Source organism: Aulonocara sp. 'chitande type north' Nkhata Bay, linkage group LG5 (assembly GCF_057382095.1).
Source record: "Aulonocara sp. 'chitande type north' Nkhata Bay isolate Kocher_YH1m ecotype deep benthic linkage group LG5, A_spYH_male_GT1.1, whole genome shotgun sequence".
NCBI lineage: Eukaryota > Metazoa > Chordata > Actinopteri > Cichliformes > Cichlidae > Aulonocara > Aulonocara sp. 'chitande type north' Nkhata Bay.
Window position 1 is genome coordinate 25,387,045 of NC_141348.1, and position 21,000 is coordinate 25,408,044.

The window sequence follows — 21,000 nt, forward strand, 5'->3', positions numbered from 1 at the left end:
GAACTGACAGTGAATCCACAGATGATCACAGACACAGACTCAGTCACAGTGAACTGTCAGACTCCATCATCTGTTCCTGTGTCTCAGTGTTATTTCATCATTTCAGGACATAAACCTGATAAAGCAGCTCCTTGTCTGCAGACTCTGACAGGGTCTGAATTTCTGTCATGGACACGTCAAAGTTCACCTCTTACAGCTGAAGTGACCTGTTATTACTTTTATATACAGAAATCTCCAGAGAGCAACATGTCACCCATCAACATACAGAGTGAGTAAATTCTGCTGAAGTGCACTAATGTGAGGATGTTTGTCTACAGTATCAGTACAAAAAACAAAGCTGCTCTCAACTTAAGGGTTGTGGGAATTTATGTTTCATGTGTATTAAACTTGATCATTTTAAAAAGTAAAACTCTCAGTTCAGTTTCACTTAATATATTTTATTTTTAGGTAAATGAAACATTTGCTTATTTAACTAAAAAAATAATCTTTACCTTTTTTAGCCCCTCGGCCTGAACTGACAGTGAATCCAATGATGATCACAGAAACAGACTCAGTCACAGTGAAATGTCAGACTCCATCATCTGTTTCTGTGACTCAGTGTTTTTTGCACTTTATGGAAGGAAGAAAATCTACGTCCATCTCCTGTCAGCAGACACTGACAGCAACTGAGCTGCTCTCTATGGCAGAGCAGAGTTTACCTGTTGAGGTCAAAGTGACATGTTTTTACACATTAGAACATAAAGGAGGACCACATAAGTCTCTGCATAGTAACACGTCCTCCATCAGCATACAAAGTAAGTGATCATAACATGCGGCTCTACAGTATACCTCTGTACAGTATGTGCATAAAGTTTTAGCTTTTATAAACCAAAGAATGAAACTAAAAACTGATTTTTATAAAGTTTTTCATTTACATGTAACCGATGTTACATTCTTAAATAAACTGCAATTTGTTTGAATTTAAGAGTCAATTTAAAACAAAATTTCCACTGAGTAACATGTCAGAAATTACAGCTGTTATACAAAGTGAGTAAATACTAATGCAGTTAACTAATATGAGGATGTTTGGCAACGGTATCAGTAGAAAAAAACAACTTCTCTCAACTTGTCGGTTGTTTGGTGTGAGGAAAATGTAAATGTGCATAACATACATATATTTCTCTTATTAGGTTTTATTTTCAAATAAATGAAACATTTCTTTAATTAACTTGAGAAATCTTTACATTTTTTAGCCCCTCGACCTGAACTGACAATGAATCTAATGATGATCACAGAAACAGACTCAGTCACAGTGAAATGTCAGACTCCATCATCTGTTTCTGTGACTCAGTGTTTTTTGTACTTCATGAGAAGAAGAAAATCTACGTCCATCTCCTGTCTGCAGACACTTACAGCAACTGAGCTCCTCTCTATGGCACAGCAGAGTTCACCTGCTGAGGTGGAAGTGACATGTTTTTACATGTCACAGCATAAAGGAGGACAATACCAGTCTCCTCACAGTAACATATCCTTCATTAACATACAAAGTAAGTGATCACAATGTGCTGCTCTCTATTATACCTCATTACAGGATGTGCATTTATTTCTACAAACCAAAAAGGGAAGCTAAAGCCTGATGTTTATAAGGTTCTGTTTACCTTTAACAATGTAATCACCAGATATTAGGAGGTGATACATATTTCCATCCTTAAATAAACTGCCTATCTCTTGAATTAAATTAACTCCATCCAGGGAGCAGAATTCTGAGTATTGATGGATGTATTTACAGTGCATTATGTGTTATGTACTGACATCAGATGACAGCAAAACAATATCATAGGGCTTCAGCTACCGATTATTTTTAGTAATTGAGTAAGCTTCCATTTTTCGAAATTATAAAGTTTATTGCATATAAGATATAAGATCTGTCAAAAAAATTGTATTTAAAATTATATGTAAATTATATATATATATATATGTATGTGTGTGTGTGTGTGTGGGTGTGTATTTATATAAAATGTATTTTAAGAAAGCTTTATCTTAAATTAAAAAAAAGTATAAATAGTTAAAAATATCGTCAAAGGTCCAATAAAACAAAACAAGATATATGTGTAATCTAAACTATGGCACAAAACAGATGATACGATGGTCTAGATGTTAATAATTAATATTAATAATATTTTAGTGTCCAACCTAATAGCTCTCAGGTCAGCGGATCAGAGTTTAAATGCCCATTTATATTTTATTAGGTTGTTAAAAAAGTTTTTATTCCTATATTTTTAAATATTAATGCAGTTTAATTATCACATTATCTGATATGATTTCACTTTCAGTGTGAAAATGTTACAAGAGTCTTCAAGTTAATACGGTTTAGCCCCTGTTTGCTGCAGATACCACTCCCATGTACAATAAGACTGCTACCGTCAGCCTTCAGCAAGCTGTATGATTTAACCAGTCTGGTGTCAGACTCAGTTAACAGATCATCTGCATATTTTAATAGTATTTCTGGAGGTTTACTGCAGATTTTTTTCTCTGTTTAAAACAAATAGCGGTGGATGGAGCAGCTGCAGAGTTTGCTTCTCTTCACGCCAGAGTTTGTTGATCAGGTGCTTTGATGACGGACTCACTCACTAAAGTAAAGGTTTTAATGGTGATTACAGGAACATCGCTGCTGTTTTGACATTAGAAACACATTCTGTTTCACTCACCTTGACCTCACTGTCTCAGTAACGCCTCCACTTCTTTGCTCTTGCGCATAAACAAACTCCGGCTGCATGTTAAACTGTGTCAGCGTCATCATCACTGTTGCTATTGTGTTATCAGTGTGTGTGGGATCAATGTTGTCAAACCTTTTATTCACACACTGCTTCTAAATACTTTTGTATTGCAGGTCGTTGTGTTTACATCGTTTAATACATCGGAGCACTACAGAGCCGCGTGTTAAAGGAAGCATCGAAGCAAAGACTGTGTCGAGAGTTTTTTATAATCAAAGTATTTGAATCACTCAATCATTATTAAAGCCCTACAACATTGTTTAAGTGTTGTAGGACTAATTGTAAAACATTGACACTGGGCTGTTTTATGACAGTATTGCAGAAGTGGAAGAAAAATGCCTTTTGTGGTGAATCCACAAGAAACTTAAATAATGAAACAATCACTACACAATCTTCTTTTATTGCAGCTGAAAAAACACTTTGACCTTTGCTCCTCCCCCGTCTATGGACTTTACAAGTCACACAATCAGGAAAAACACAATTATTGTTAAGATTTTTATAAGTAAATAAAAATGCCCAGGTCAATTGCTGTGGTGTTTTTTGACATCTAGAGATATTCGTTTCAGTGGGGACGACTTCTTCTGTGACCACACCAAGGACATCTTCAGGTTAGCAAAATTTCTTTAAATTGCATATTCATCACACTAAGAGGATTTTTCTTTGCATATCAGTGAAGTTTCTTCTTTGCCTACATGCCATTCAACATACTTTGCTGTTCTCAGGACCGTAAAATAAGAGATTTGTTGGTTTTTAACCGTAGACATTTCAGTAGACCCAATTTCTACAAAGCTCAGCACTACAGGGACGACTTCTTCTGTGACCACACCAAGGACATCTTCAGGTTAGCGAAATTTCCTTGCACTGTGTATTCATCATACTAGGAGGGTTTTGCTTTGCATATCAGTGAAGTTTTTCTTTGCTACATGTCATTCGGCATACTTTGCTGCTCTCAAGACCATAAAATAAGAGATTTGTTGGTTTTTAACCGTAGACATTTCAGTAGACCCAGTTTCTACAAAGCTCAGCACTACAGGGATGACTTCTTTTGTGACCACACCAAGGACATCTTCAGGTGAGCGAAATTTCCTTGCACTGTGTATTCATCATACTAGGAGGGTTTTGCTTTGCATATCAGTGAAGTTTGTTCTTTGCTACATGTCATTCGGCATACTTTGCTGCTCTCAAGACCATAAAATAAGAGATTTGTTGGTTTTTAACAGTAGATGTCTTTCTTCTTTACTTTCACCAAAATTGGAAGTAAGACTGACACTTGTTTGTGGTCTGTGCTTTTCTAGTACCTTCTGCTCATAAACTTCTACCTGTAGTTGCAACTGGTTTTGGTGTAATTGTGGGCATCATCTCACTGGGAATGGCTCTTGTCTGCGTGAAAAGAAGAAATGGTAAGGACAGTAACAATTCCTTATGTCATGTATAACCCCAAAGCTTTTCTACAGTCTGAGGTATTTGTGATCACACTATATTATAAAAGGTTTATACACAAAATCGACCGACCAGCTCCACCGCCGTTCTGTTCATAAACCGACTGATTTCCTCTGACCTCCATATCTTTTACTTCTCTTACATACTTACACGCTTTCCCACAATTTTCTTATTCCTCTTTAAGACTCAGCATTATGTTTCAGCTGCTCCGCACCAACACTGTACCTCACTGCTTCAACACAACAGTGAATATATTAACTCGCCCAGCTCTTTTAATCTAGCTCTTACTCTATTGATGTCACATCCTAACGGTGTGTGGTGACTTTTAGAGGAAGGAAAGCAGAGACATACCCCTCCTGCCCCCTAATACATTAATTCATTAAAAAAAATAAAAATAATAAAGCCTCCCTTGTCATCTAACAAACCCTATTTTGGCAAATTGCACCAGATTAAAACATACCACTCTTTTGCTGCACTCTCCTTGGTAGTCTTCACCTCTCTGCACTCCCTCCTGCCTATAGAATTGTAAAATGTTATTACTGCTATAGTTATCTAACTATTTACTATTAGCTAAAAATGATCAGTGGTGATGATCCTGATTCTAACATGTATCAAATATATCTATATTAAAAAATAATCTGAGCTGAATTAACAGCACAAGAACTCTGTGACGTGATTAACTGCCAATATGTACAACGACATTAAATATCAATGAAAAAAGTAAGTAAAATAAGTTTTAGCATAAACAGTTAAACTCTGTGCATTTGGTCAACTAAGTGATTACTCCGAGATATCAATCTAAAAGTCTTAATGGAGCCTCCAAATGATCCGCTGGACATGGCAGACATTCCCTTCTCTATCATTAAAACTTTCAACACCTTAAAGGAGTTATTAAAGATTTCTTGCATCATAGGCCAAAGTGGCCAATGAAAGCACAGTCAGTGTTAAGTTGTCTAGCACACTAGTCTTGTCAAGGTCCAGAAGTTTGTCTACAATGACAAAACAACTAGTTGCAAACTGTAGGCAAATTTTGGTATCAATCCGATACCAGGTAAATTAACAGCAGTATTGCCAATACTGATACTTTTAATCTATAAAGAGATCTTATGTAGGGGAGAACAGTGTATCATGATTTATGAGATGCATTATCGTGTTAGGGTACCTGGGTTGTTGACCCAGTGTTTTCTGTTAGAGTTTTGAGTCTTGTTTATTCATTCTTATGTTCTCCGTGTGTCTTATGTTTCACAGTTCAGTTTGCTTGTGCTCAGGTTTATCAGTATTTTAGTTTAGGTTGTCTTGGTTGGTAATTGGTCCCATTCATGTCTTTGTCTTGTCTCTGTGTTCCAGAGACACAGAGATAAGACAAAGACATGAATGGGACGAATTACCAACCAAGGTGGCTGTGTTCTACCTGTGTTTTGTTCCCTCATTTGCCCTCATGTATTTATTGTCCATCTACCACCGTCACGTGTCGCAATCTCCCTCTTGCTATGCCCTTTCCATATGTCCATTTTGTATCTGCCCTTAGCCCTCCCAGTTTTCTTATGTATCTATCAACCAAGCAATAAAACTCTTGTTAAGTTCAGTCTTGCTGAATGAGTGCTCTGACTTTTACTAAACACAATTAAAAAACACAGTAAAAAAATACTTTTAGCTTTTCTAATATATTAAGTGTGTTTTTTAGAGACTTGGGATGTAAATGTGCCAGTCTTTAAAAGACTTTGTGTCAGCTTCTGTTGTTTAAATGTGCTACGGGGTAAAAAGCATTGACATGACAAAACAGAGAAAGGTTTAGATATTTTTCATAGTGCATGTTTGAAGTATATTTTTTAATTTAAAAAATATATAGTAAAAATGTATTTAACAGAGTTCAGTGGGGAGCATACAAACTGGATAGAAGCAACCTTTGATCCAACTGCATTAGTATCTGTCCAATACTGATACCAGTGTTAGTATCGATATTAGGCTCGATCTGCCCACCCTATCACACACCCATGAGAATGCCTGTCCCCACATAGATTTCAAGTAGTATTCTGCTTCCAGAGTCAATTGACAACTGCTGCCACAAAATGACAGGGTTTTTTTTCTCATACCTGTTTGGATGGATGCAAACATGTACGCCAGTGTGTTTGTGAAATGGACTCAAATGCAGAACATGAGAGGAGATGGTAGTGAGCTTTAAACAAAAGGCGAGCCTTTATTAGATAACAAGAAAACAAAACAAAACAACATGAACAGTGGTGAGAGCTAAACTAAAACCTAAACGGGAAAAACTAGGAAAGACTATCATGACTATGAACATGATTTTGAGCAGGAGCATGAAAGAAACTATGAAATACAAACATAAATGAAAACCTGAACTAGAATAAAACTCAACTTAAACCTAACTGGTAATACCAACAAAAGAACATATTTTCAATATAATATAAGAAAGCAAAAATACAAAATGAACTCAAAATGGACAAAAAAGGTATGAGAGAAGCTTAATGACAGATTGCTGTTTGAGATTAAAGCAGAGAACACTTTAGTATGTATTAACTAACAATCACTTGACAATTAATGCTTTTCTTTTTCTCCGTGATGTAACATCGCTGTCAAATCCACTATGACTTTAATTAATTAAATATTTATTCTTTAATCATTTCTGGTATTGTGTTTAATAGGATATCCTTGAGTGTTGTCTTTTTCTCCCCCTGTGTGGTAGTTTTTATACTGATTTTTGTTCTGCCTTTTGTTGTAGATAATTTTTCAAGCGCAAAAAAAACTGGCCGAGGAGCATGGGTACTTTTCTTTTTCTTTTTTGTCTTAATAAAATTCCCTTTATCTACTAATAATTCACGTATTTAATTACAGGTCATTCATGACTTCTCGTCTTACTCCTTTTCTTCTCTTTTTTATCAAACAAGATGTCTCCAAATGATACTGAAGCCTTCAATATGACCAGTTTGGTCCCTGGTGATGACCCACCTAAAGGTTAGCTACTGCTTTTTATTTCCTTTTTTTAAATTTTGGTCTAAGGGTTGTTACAGTTGTATAACAAGTAACATTATTTTGATGAGGAACCAAAATGATATAATTTATTGTGCAAAGCATTTATACAATAAACACCATCTTAGTGCATGAATATCAGAGGGGTATACTACAAACCAAGATCAACGTAGCCAGGCTTTCTTTGCATTAGTGGACTTGAAACTAGGGATGGACCAATCCGATATACAGTATGGGTATCAGTCTGATCCTGATGTAAATTACTGGATCAGATATCGGGGAGAAAAAAAATTTAATCAGATACATTAAATATCACAAAAGTACCTCACAAAACTTGCAACATGGCGCAACCCACAGGGAAAGAGAAATGTTCTGAGGGTGGCATGAGGTTGGTAAGGAAATCAAATGGAGTGGCAAAATCAAAGTTCTTTTTATCAAACACATATGCAGGTGGTCACATATGGTTAAAATGCACTAAGTATACATGATTTTCATATAAATATAGTCTGTAACTTAATTATTTTCTGTAGCCCACACTTTAGTTACATAAAACATGCAAATTTTAATTTTATGGACTGTATAGCCTGTATAATAAATAAATATGTAGCCCAATAAGTATAAAATCCAGAAAGCTACACAACATGTGGTGGTTGCTTTAAAAACACAAGTCTAACTTTCTAAAGTTTCTAAAGTCCAAAGTTTCACACTTTTTTGGTTAAAAAAAAATCAAATTCTTACATGCTTAAATTTACAAAAAATGTCAGAAATCTGCATTGTCATGAACAAAAATTTAAACCTAGTTTTTCGCTATTTGTTGGGTTAGCACTCTGAGGTCCAAAATATAACTGGCTGCATTTTTGACAACTTTTGATTTTACATTTGTATTTCACGTTCAAACTGCTTCATTTTATTTTTTTTCTGCCTTGCTTCGTATAGTTCTTTTCAGCTCAACCTCACGTGTCTGAATGTAGTTGTTTTTTCATTTACATACTGTGTTAACACAACTGATCTGAAATCACACAAAAAACATAAAATCCCAGTAGTATTTTTTACTTGTTGAGTAAATTATTTTTACAACTTGAAATGCAAATATAAATTGTACATTTTGAAAACTTAGGCACATATTTTGTAAACATATACAGCTAGTTATCCAAAAATGCAGCCAATACAGCTGTTTTTGTTTTTTAATTTGTACAACCATTTAAAAATATTACTATAATTAAAATGAGAGAACAATCAGGTGTCACAGTAAGATGCCCCACAAAATTATTTGTGCCAGTAAAAAAAAATAGTTTATCCATCACAATACAGAGGAGAACACCACAGGGATAAACCCTGCAGGCCTGACTCACTCCTCTTTTTCACCTAGAGACAGCGTTTACATTGCAATCTGCCTTTGTGACATTCATTAGTACCATCACTCAAACACAAAACAAAACAACAACTACACAACAGACTAATTACACAAGACAACTCAACACACAAACTAGATAATCCATGCTAAAAGTCACAAATCTCCCTCATCTCAAAACTCTCTCTCTCACTCACTTGCTCTGTCTCGCTGTCTACCTTCACTCCCAGCTGCACCTTATGCACAATCTGTGGTATTCATTTTATTTCTGTCATCCTGTATTTTATGTATATAAGATTTAGATTGGTTATTTATGGTTGGTTTATACACCTTTGTGTATGTATGTGTGCATATGTTCATGGGTGATATGGCCCAAAATACATATCTCGGTATTCTTTAGCTGGATGGTGATATACAATAGATATCTTGATATTTTTTTAAAGCCATAAAGTAAGAACAAAAAAAAGAATTCCTAATCAAAGCTGTGTCCCAAATCTCACATAGGCACTTTTATTAACATACAGCATAGATGTACATGAAAAAATTACTCAGAAATAAATTGTCAGCATTTATTAAATACTAATGCTCCATAAATAAATGTATTACTCTGCGAGGCTCCTGACTACAGTATCCGTAATGCTCCTACAATCCATCAAGCGGTGGGGCTTCATAGCTTTACCAAAGTCGTACTAAAACATTTTTTGACAGATTGCTGAGCACCGTGAACCACACAAAATTACAGACTTGGATGCAAATATTCTGATTGGCTGTCACGGTCTCCAATCAGCTAGCTAGCTACTGGATTCTGAAAAGACAGTCCAGAATGTAGCTAAATCCAGTGGAGTGGTTTGGTTTAAACTAGATTAAAACCAACAAGGGTCGTAAGAAATGATATATTTTAAAATAAAATAATTAAACATACTAACCGAAAATGGATTTAGCAAAGTCTCCTTTTGGAATTGGATCCAGCTGACCATGATCATGGTAACCATTCACAAGATCATCACAAGTGTACAGAGCACTAAAATAAACGTGTTAATCTATTTATATTACTGCTCAGTGAAATCTTGGTGCTGCTGTCTATTTCTAAAGTAACAGCTGTAAAAGCTCTAAAGGGTTAGACTGCATGAGATTAAACACAAAAGAGACTTGGAAATTGTAGTTTGTCACCAAATAAATGAGAAATTAATTTTAGTGATCAAATAGATATTCCCTGTGATAAACAATCTACAAATGTAACTGATCACTTTTCTAATCTGTGTTCTAGTAGCTGCAATTACAACAGTTTCAAAACAAAAGTTTGTTAAAAGAATAGGACCAAGCAAAAAAAGATTAGATATTTTCTACTTCGCCATCTGAATGTGAATGCATGCCATGACAATGTGACATGTTTGCTGGGCTTTTTTTTACTTCTGTTTTCTACATGTTGTTTATATAAAATGGTTTCCTTCAGTAGTGAATCGATATTGCACTTACTGGATACTATAAAAACAAGGATTAGTGAAAATGTGTCACTACCAGCCAATTGTAAGCCAAAAGTTCTAACATAGACTGGTCTGGACCAGGTAATGTGTTCATTATAGGTTACCATAGTGATGTAGGTGGTAAAAAGAGATCCACTTTTGTGACACTAAATCTCCTGCTTTACACTCAACGTACCTTGCTAACCCAATAATTTTCCTTTATGGTAAACTCCTCAGACATTTTCCTATTTCATACACATACAAGAAGACATACAAAGTGAAATAAAGGTAACTCTGGTTCTGTGTTACTCACAGGGTCTAATCAACTCAAAAGACAAGAGTCTCAAACTGAGGATGTAAGTGAGACAAGTGCATCCTCAGCATTTAATATATTTACTACAGAAAAAAATACAGATGCAAATAACTTTTGCTCTATTTTTTTTCTAGTCTTCCTTATACCACTTGTACTCCAGCATCCCTGAGGAGCCAGATAAAACACCTACAGTGAAAACCGACCTGGCATACAGCACTCTACAGGCACGCTGAAACACATTAAAAATAATTAACTGGCAGAAAACAGAAGATAAGACTGAATGGCCATTACACACTCAAGCCATATTGATAAGACAGGAAAATATTTTTCTTTCTTTCTTTCTTTCTTTCTTTTATTTTGTAGGAATCTCACCTGGATAATATTTCTACTTAAGACAATAATTTCCAAAAGATTAATAGAGAATTATTGAACCCAATTTAACATTTTGTATGTGCATGGCTTGCTTTCTGGTGTCAGCCCAGAGATTTGTATTACCAGTGCAGTATTATTCAAGTAGCATTTCTATGTTCTACATAATGTGTTCTGTAGAACATTATGGAGTCTTTTTATATACTGTCATTACTGTGTCTCACAAGGGCAGTGCCAGCAAAAATGCTGGAGCTTTCTTTATGTTTATCTACCTTGTTAGGAATGATCTTAATAAGGGCACCACTTTTAAAAGAAGAAAAACCAATAAAGCAATTAAGCTGATCTTTACTGATTAACCATTAATTTAGAGATTCTAATAACTAAATTTGTTAAAATCAGCAGGAAATCTAAATAAGTTTTTAGTTTAATCAGTCTTATAAAATAGACTATTGGTTTGAAACCAGTTTATAATAATTACAATCACAGTTATATGTCAATAGTCAGTGAGGTTGAAGGATTTGAGAATTTTGCAAAGGTTGGCAGCATTCATTCCTATACAACATAGGTGTCAAACTCTGTCCCGCGGGCCAAATTTGGCCCGCAACCTAATTACATTTGGCCCGCGAAGCCATACCAAATTACTATTAAAGCTGGCCTACTGGTATTATACAGCTAATATATATATTGTTTAGTATTAAGCTTTGCTCGTTCCATTTTCAGTTTTTCAGCAAAACTTGTTTGAGTCCATAAGAAAAGATTCATTCTTATATCTAGAGGAAAATTTTTTTTTCAATAAATATTAATGTTAGCCCGCGACTTTGTTCCAGTTTTGAATTTTGGCCCACTGTGTATTTGAGTTTGACACCCCTGCTATACAACATTAATTATGCCAACATTTGTATTAAAGAAAAAAATATTTACAACAGCGCTGAGGAAAACCAAACAAAGATCTAACTAAAAACTAAGAGAAGAATATATGTGCATGTGAGAAAATTTCCTCACCATGTGCTTCAATGTTAATAAGAAATGACAAAAAAGAGAGCAAAAACTGCCTTGGTGTAAGAAGGAAAGGAGATCTGATAGTGACCATGAGAAAACCACCTGATCCACCAGACACGTTTGCAGAAAATGCATTACTGCATGCAGACATTGCAGGGGAGATGATATATGTAAAGCCAAGAAGTTTCTATTGACCATGGATGGTACAGTATGAAATACAGTCCTTCTATACCAATACATGGCAGCTGCATTAAACATTGTCTGTATTATGTTCAAGATATTTTTGTAACAGGATATGTTTTATTCTTTTGGACACAGATTCACATGAGTACACACACAGACAAAAAAACAAACTGTAAATCAAGTTTTTTCTTAAATATCATTGGCTTTAAAACAAGAACAAATAGAATAAAGCCATGTTAAAATCTACACTGTCTTTCTGGTAATTTATATTATTTCATCAATGTGAATTTTAAAAAAGTAAACAAAATATGAATGTACTTCAATACTAAAAAGGGAAACCGTCTCATTGTGCAAATTTATATCTGTTCATGTTCTCTAAAAGCAGACCGTGAATAAAATTTTCTTGTGCAGATGCTGATGAAGTACATTTAAAAGTCTTGCCTTGAAAAAGTGAAACCCAAATATATAATTAAATGCAGACCACACGGGTGAGAGAACAACTCTGCATTCTCTAGCCTCTATTTCTATACTTCATATATTTACATCAGCCCCAGCATGAGAACAAATGAATACTTCAACATTACATCACTATTTACAATTATGGTATTGCATTTTTGACTTGTGTATTTTTTCCAGTTCCATTCTTGATGGTTTAACAAAACACAAAACATGAGCTGGCTTTACTTAGCCATGAACTGGTAATTTATTTAAAAACCAGGTCAACTGTGATAATTGATCTAAATATGAGAATAAATGCTGTGCCTTTGAATTCTAATTGAAATTAGCACTTTAACTAAATAAAGTGCACATTATCAAGTCATTATCAAACTTTAAGTTTTATAATTACTTTTAAAAATAGTTAAGCATTTATGTTGCCAATAAACAAAATATCTTTACAGCTGGGTTTGTTTGTTTTTGGACAAATTCATTCTTTTTAAGGATGTGCCCAGATATCTTTTTGTTTTTTCTTCAAATCATAACAGCACATTTGCATCAGTGTGCATACCACACAGGTATGCACACGGGTGTTCACTGCTCGTAGACCCAAATTACACCTTTCTTGGCCGCTACTTCGAAGCACATCTGTCCTGCGTGCTGCACAACAACATTGAATATTTAGTATTTACTGCTGTTTACACTTAGCTAGATTAATGCGATGGTGTTGTGTTTAGTATGTTGCTTTGTTTTTTTTTGCTTGTTTTCTATTTTTCTCTCAACAGGTGATCCAGGAGATTTTTTTTTCTCCCCCCCTTTCTCACTGTCCCTCTCCCCTTCTGTTTTTCCTTTCCTTCCTCTTTCTTTCTCCCTTTCCTATCCCTCACTCATGTCTGTCTCGTCTGTAACATCTGAAAATAAAATATAATAAATAATAAAAACAAAGATCCACCAAATGGACCAATACGGCAATGCCACGATGATCCATTTGGCAAAGTAAATCCATTGGGTATCCTTGTTGGTCTTCAGACAACAATTCTGATGGCTAAAGAACCAAATGGGACAGGCAGGGGAAAAAAAAAGTACCGTATAAAGACTTGAAATGTCATGTCAGATTAGACCTCTGACCTCTCATTCAAGATCAATAGACTGATATGAAGGTCAATGCGATATTACAGTTTTTCTCAAACGCTAAAACACAAAAGCCAATCCTCTAAACCAAATGACCAGTTGTCTAAACACGTTTACTAAATCTAGCCATCATTTACCAATATCATAAACACATGTCACATGAAGACACAATTCACAGAACACAATCCTCCATTGTCATAAATCTAAACACATCTTTCCTTGATAAAACACAAGTTGCAAAAGAACTCTGCTCACATGCTTGCCACAGTCAGCAATATTTGAACACAATGAACACACCTGGCGTCATTCATTACACACAACGACTCAAAATTGAAGACACTTGTTGCTAATGCTGTGACCACATGTATAAAAGCAAGTTCAGAGTGCAGAGTATACTGAAGATTCCAAACAAACACAATGGATGAAGGCAGAGTCAGGGGAAGAGGAATTCGATGCAGAGGAGGGAGAAGAGCTGGCCCTGGAAGAAGAGGAGCAGGCCAACGAGGAAGAGGAGTTCAAATGGGAGGAGGAAGAGGAGCAGGCCAACGAGGAAGAGGAGGAGGCCAACATGGGAGAGGAGAAGGTCCAGGAGGGAGAGCAAGACCACCTCACACCATCATTACGGATGAGATGCAAGCAACAGTCATTGACCATGTCATTGTCCATGGCATGACAATGGCTGAAGCAGGACTAAGAGTCCGTCCAAACCTGAGTAGGTTCACCGTGGCCACCATTATCAGGGCATTCAGACAACACAACAGGTATTGTACTCGATTGCTTTCTTTGTCACAATACAGTTTTACAAACCTGTGAAAGTAGTCAATTGTTTTCAAATCAGTTGTGACTGTATTGGCACTGTATTGTAGTGTCAATTAGCAACACGTTTCTTTCTTTAGAGTTGAAAGAATGCCACATAGAGGTGGGAGGGTTGCCATATTTACAGCGGCACAAGAAACCCTCATTGTGGATATGGTTCGTGGGAACAACCTCATCAGACTCCAGGAGATCAGAGACAAAGTCATTGCCGATAATGTCAACTTTGAGAGCATTGACGATGTCAGCTTGGCCACAATAGACCGAGTTCTCCGGCGCCAAAAGACGCGGATGAAACAGGTCTATAGGGTTCCCTTTTAGTGCAACTCTGCGCGACACAAAAACCTACGTTACGAGTATGTGCAAGTAAGTATAAGATAAGATAACTCTTTATTGTCATTGCACAGTTATACATAGTACAGTAGTATAGTACAATGAAATTGGAAAAACTGTTCTACGTCGGCACTACATATAACACAACACGGCACGATATGACACATCACAACGCAACAAACAACACAACACAGTATATTAACTTAGTATAAAAAAGAAGAATAAGTGTATGTGTATTGCACACTGTTATTATTGCACATTAATTATTATTGCACCTTGTTATAAATATAAATATTATTGTTATCGTTTTAAACATTGTTACCTCCCCCCTAAAAAGTCCAGGGAGGTATCCAGTCAGGTCAACTATTTACATTGATCAGGGCTATTGCCCTGTTGTAAAAGCTGTCCTTGAGTCTATTTGTTCGGGACCTCAGCAGCCTGAACCTCCTGCCAGAGGGCAGCAGCTTAAACACCCGGTGTCCTGGGTGTGTGCAGTCCGGTAGGATGCTGCGTGCCCTCTTGAGACAGCGAGTGCTGTACAGGTCCTTCAGGGAGGGAAGAGGATGTCCAATGATTTTTTGGGCCATGTTGATGACCCTCTGGAGTGCCTTTCTGTGTGCTGTGGTGCAGCTGGAGAACCACACACCGATGCAATATGTCAGCACACTTTCAATGGAGCAGCGGTAGAAGACGGTCAGCAGCTCCTTCTTCAGGTCCATTTTTCTGAGGATTCTCAGAAAGTGGAGACGCTGTTGGGCCTTCTTTAAGACCGCAGAGGTGTTAGAGCTCCATTGGAGGTCTGTGTCTATGTGCACACCCAGAAACTTGAAACTGGAGACCCTTTCCACGCACTCCCCGTTGATGCTGACAGGCTGCAGCTCGGACTTCCTCCTTCTGAAGTCAACTACCAGTTCTTTTGTTTTGGTGGTATTGAGGTCCAGGTTGTTATCTGCACACCAATCTGACAGCCTCTGAACTTCAGCTCTGTATGCAGTCTCATCTCTCCCTGAGATGAGCCCCACCACAGTGGTATCATCTGCAAACTTGATGACTGTGTTGTCTGGGTGGGAACTAACACAGTCATGTGTGTACAGAGTGTACAGTAGGGGACTCAGTACACAGCCTTGTGGAGAGCCGATGTTGAGGCTGAGGGCTGAGGAAAGATGAGGCCCCACTCTAACTCTCTGTACACGGTCTGAGAGGAAGTCTTTGATTCAGCGGCAGGTGGTGGAAGGAAGTCCAATTTCCAGCAGTTTATCTATTAGTCTGTCCGGGAGTATCGTATTGAAAGCAGAGCTAAAGTCAACAAAGAGCAGCCTGGCGTAACGGCCCTGCACTTCCAGGTGAGAGATGGTGGTTTGGAGCGTTGTAGCAATGGCATCTTCAGTTGATCTGTTAGCTCTGTATGCAAACTGGAGCGGGTCGAGTGTGGGTGGCAGGCAGGACATGATGTGACGTCGGACCAGTTTCTCGAAGCACTTCATTAAAACAGGTGTTAGAGCAACTGGTCGGTAGTCGTTGAGGCTGCTAATGTTAGTACGCTTTGGCAGTGGGACAATTGTGGCTGACTTTAGGCACGGCGGGATGCAGGACTGGGACAGTGAAGTGTTGAAGATCTTAGTGAAGACCCCAGCCAGCTGGTCTGCACACTCTTTTAGGACCTTTGTGGTTACCCCATCTGGTCCGGTGGCCTTCCTGGGGTTCACTGCCCTCAGTGTGCGCCTCAACCCCTTATATTCCTGCACTATAAGGCTTGGGCTACTGCTGCTGTCCGATGTTTTTGCTGCTGCTGCCTCTGGTCCCTTCACCTCAAAGCGTGCGAAGAAGTGGTTCAGCTCCTCTGCAAGCTCCGCGTTACCCTCAGTCAACGTGGTATTGCCAGGTTTGTAGTTGGTTAAGTGCTGAACTCCCTGCCATACCTGTCGTGAGTTGTTGGTGGTGAAGTGGTCTTCAATCCTTCTCTTGTACGCTGCCTTGGCCTCTCTGATGCCTCTTTTCAACTCAGATCTGGCTGCACTGTACTGCATACCATCACCGGATCTAAAAGCGGCGTCACGTTGCTTCAGCAGGACCTGGACCTCTTTAGTCATCCAGGGTTTCTGGTTGGAATACACCCGGAGACGTTTGTCCACAGTGACACTGTTGACACAGAAGTTAATATATGAGAGCACTGATGTTGTGGCTCTTCAAGGTCCTGATGTTCGAACACGCTCCAGTCCGTGTTTTCCGTGTATACATCCATGTTCACAGTACAGTTAGTGGACATACTGTGTTGCTCACTGGCCTACATTACTTCTGGACAATACTGTGCTACCTGATTGACTGTTGTTCTGAACACCTGTGCACTTTCACATTTTCACAGAGGATATTACAGTTGGACGCGATGGCTAGACCTCATGAGTACCTCTTCCTGGATGAGGCTGGCTTCAACCTGCAGAAACGAAGGCAAAGAGCCCGTAACATCATTGGCCAAAGAGCCATCACTGAGGTCCTTGGCCAACGGGGGGGTAATATTACCCTTTGTGCGGCCATGGGTTCGGAGGGGCTTGTCCACCGGCATGCTGTCCTTGGGTCTTACAACACCCAACGTCTCCTCACCTTCCTAGAGGAGCTAAAAGACATCCTCCTGGACCGCCAACAACACCATCCTGGGCCCGCACATCACATTTATGTGATCATTTGGGACAATGTCGCTTCCACAGAACAAACCAAATCAGAGAGTGGTTCACCACCAACAGTGACCACTTTTTAAACGTCTGTCTGCCACCCTACTCCCCTTTCCTGAACCCTATAGAGGAGTTCTTCTCATCGTGGAGATGGAAGGTTTCTGACAGACAACCATACACAAGAGAGACCCTCCTAAGGGCAATGGAGCTGGCCTGTGTTGACATCCCAGCGGAGGCCTTCCAAGGATGGAATCGCCATTCCAGGGCGTTTTTCCCATGGTGCCTGGCAAGAGACAATATAGCCTGCGATGTGAATGAGGTGATGTGGCCCGACGCAGCTCAATGACATGATGCCGCACAGTGATTGTGGTGTGAATAACGTAAATAAAAAAACTTCACACCCTGATCATGTTTTCAAGAGTACTGTTGTGTGCAATAGATTCTGTTTTTGCATTGAGTTGTGTTACAGTAGTGTACATACATGCAGGATTTTTTTATAGATTTATACTCTTCATATGAAACTCAGAAATCTAAATGCCTAATCCTCTGCAGAGATCTACGACGATCCGTTACTGTATAGTTTCTAAAAATATGCATTGGCAGTTATGAAACAAAGAACCTTCTCACAAATTGAGCATTGTGTTTTCAATTGTTTTGCTGTAGTGTGTAATGATGTGTATAGTGTTTACATTTTTGAAAGCTTCGAGCTGCTCTTTTGGTGTGAAAGTTTGAGTTTTGCAGTGGGAAGGTGTGGTTGTGTTTATGTAGCTTTAGAAAAGGGTGTTGTGTTTAGACATTGGGGAACATGGTGGAAACATTTGTGAAATGTGTTTTAGCATTTGAGAAAAACTGTAATATCACTGCGGTAGGAATTAGAACAAAACTAATGGGAAAGGAGACCCCTTGGACATAAATCAGTGTGATGAGAACTATTGATAACAAAAGAAAGAAGCTTTGGAAAAAATATATCTGTCCCATCCGCTAACATGGAGGAGGCAGGGTTTATGACCTATACTGCAGCCAGATACCAGGGGGCAATAGAGACGTTTTGGCTTCATTTTTGGGGAGCTGTCGCCTTGTCCATGTTTTCTGCAGTCATTGGTACAAACAGACCAGTTTTACTGTAACAGGTGCACTTTCATGTGCAAATGATAGCATTTCAGATCGTTTGGCAAGTTGTTGTGTAAGGACAAGAGAGGCATTGTGGACAAAACAAGAAACCCCCCATAATCTTTAGTTAAAATATTATATTTGGTTAAAATGTTCTGATTGTTCAAATATGTTATTTTCTTTGGTTGTTGTAAAATAATGTGTGCCACAGTCTCCAATAAGACATGGTACGCGAAGGGTAGTTATTCCTCAGTTCCTAAAGATGAGCCCACAGATTGCAGAGAATGTGGGAAAGTTGGCTGTTAATCCCCATTATGTGTCATTAGTATATATTCATTGGTAGCGATAGTCATGAAGCTAACAATTAGCAGCTAGAGCTAATTCTCTAATGCTTGTGGAAACCTTGCGGCGCTGTAGTGGACATATACTGACATATACAGTTGTCCTGAGACAACTGGGGAAGTACAGTCTTCCACAGGAGCTGCTGATCCAGTTCTACACTGCGGTCATTGAGTCTGTCCTGTGCTCCTCCATCACAGTCTGGTATGGAGCAGCCACTAAACAGGACAGGAGCAGACTGCAGCGGACTGTACGGGCAGCAGAAAGGATCATCAGCACGCCCCTGCCCTCCATCCAGGATCTGTACCTCTCAAGAACCAGGAAACGGGCAGGGAAAATCATCACAGACCCCTCACACCCTGGACACAGACTTTTTGATCTGCTGCCCTCTGGCAGACGGTACAGAAGCCTGCAGACCAGGACCACCCGACATAGGAACAGTTTCTTTCCCCTCGCCATCTCCCTTCTTAACAGTTGACCTGTCACACTGCTCCCACTGCCAGACTGCAGCTGCACCTTATGTACATTTTGTAGTATTCATTCCACCTCATTCATTTCTGTATTTTATGTATATAAGTTTAGATTCGTTATTTATAGTTGTGTTACGGGCCCCAAGAATGGTGCCACAATAACAAAGAAGAAATCCCTGCAAACACAGGTAAAGTTCAGGAGCAATGAAGACAGTGCACTCGGTTTGCCTCTCAGATTGCATCTCTTATTCAAGTTTCAATAAACATGAACAGCATTAACAATATCCACGTGTGCATGACTTTTTCAGTCCCAGTGTCCATATCTGTCCATTTCCCCAAAGTCACAAGTAGAAAAATAAATGAATTCACACTCTACACGTTCCACTATTTTACATGTACTTCATGCGATCGCTCAGTCTAAGCAAAACAAAAGTACACACCTGCTCTTACTTAAGCAGTTGGAAGCCACTGTAATCTACAATGAATTTACAGCAATATACGACTGTACAGATTCTGAATACTGGAATTGAGCAGAATTAGACACACATTTACAGCACACTGAGGATGAAATTCACTTTTGCATAACATGGACAACTTCTTTCTACTTCACATGTCATTAACACTCACATATTAAACAGCTATATACTTTTCAAACCTCAATGACACTTAACAATAAAACATCTTTGTATCATAAGCTTTATATAAAATAGTAAAGTGTGCGGGAGTACCAACCTTCATAATGAAAAGAAAATAAATCGATATGAATGACCTTCCTACAAGACAATGCTCTGGGCGCTAACGACCCACAATGCAAAACATTACCGCGCCGTTTCTGCTAGCGGCCTGCGCAGCCTGACACCGCTGTCTCACACTGATGCGAGTCGACTGCGCGGCAGTGCCCATAAGTGTTACAGGTACTGTTCTACTTCTTCACAAGTTAACATGGAGATAAAACATTGTTATGTACAAACAGTGGTAGTATTTCTTTACCAGGTACCAACCTGCAAACACAGGTAAAGTTCAGGAGCAATGAAGACAGTGCACTCGGTTTGCCTCTCAGATTGCATCTGACTCGTGGGCGGAAGTCCATCCCCCTAAAGCAACCGGGTTGCACCTGTCTTGGAATAATAGTTCCGCCTGGGGTGTTGCTCCATTTCTTTGTACCTTCTATACAGTTTATGTGACAAAATAATGCACTGGTTAGGTTGGTCATGTTGTCAAAGTCATTTTGGATATTAATAGCCACAGAAAATAACTGATAAACAAATTAAATAAATTAAATTAAATGATTAACACAAAAGTGGCCATGCATTTTGGGTGTGCCACAGTTGGTTTACACAGCTTTGTGTATGTATGTGTAATGTGTATATATAGACACGTGTGTGTGTGTGTGTGTGTGTGTGTGTGTGTGTGTGTGTGTGTGTGTGTGTGATTTACATTGCTGTGCTTGAGAGCCACCATCTTTTTTTTTTTCTTTTTTTTTTCCTTTTTTTTTTTTGCCTGTCCCATTTGGTTCTTTAGCCATCAGAATTGTTGTCTGAAGACCAACAAGGATACCCAATGGATTTACTTTGCCAAATGGATCATCGTGGCATTGCCGTATTGGTCCATTTGGTGGATCTTTGTTTTTATTATTTATTATATTTTATTTTCAGATGTTACAGACGGGACAGACATGAGTGAGGGATAGGAAAGGGAGAAAGAAAGAGGAAGGAAAGGAAAAACAGAAGGGGAGAGGGACAGTGAGAAAGGGGGGGGAGAAAAAAAAAAAATCTCCTGGATCACCTGTTGAGAGAAAAATAGAAAACAAGCAAAAAAAAACAAAGCAACATACTAAACACAAC

The 21,000-nt window shown here is 38.3% G+C and overlaps 1 protein-coding gene and 1 long non-coding RNA gene across 2 annotated transcripts in view; both read left to right on the forward strand.

Moving 5' to 3' along the window:
- The first annotated feature begins 506 nt into the window (after positions 1–506).
- LOC147330721 (uncharacterized) overlaps positions 507–21,000 on the forward strand; it is a 43,000-nt gene continuing 22,506 nt past the window's right edge. Inside the window, exons 1-5 of the mRNA XM_086294069.1 lie at positions 507–794; positions 1,233–1,526; positions 3,320–3,361; positions 3,514–3,594; positions 4,049–4,153. Of these exons, the coding sequence (XP_086150195.1) occupies positions 530–794; positions 1,233–1,526; positions 3,320–3,361; positions 3,514–3,594; positions 4,049–4,153 (787 nt within the window). The 5' untranslated portion in view covers positions 507–529. The remainder of the gene's footprint in view (positions 795–1,232; positions 1,527–3,319; positions 3,362–3,513; positions 3,595–4,048; positions 4,154–21,000) is intronic.
- LOC147330722 (uncharacterized) lies at positions 6,968–10,680 on the forward strand. Its single transcript, XR_015129245.1, has 3 exons — positions 6,968–7,166; positions 10,311–10,351; positions 10,443–10,680. It is a non-coding gene; the product is annotated as an uncharacterized LOC147330722 (long non-coding RNA).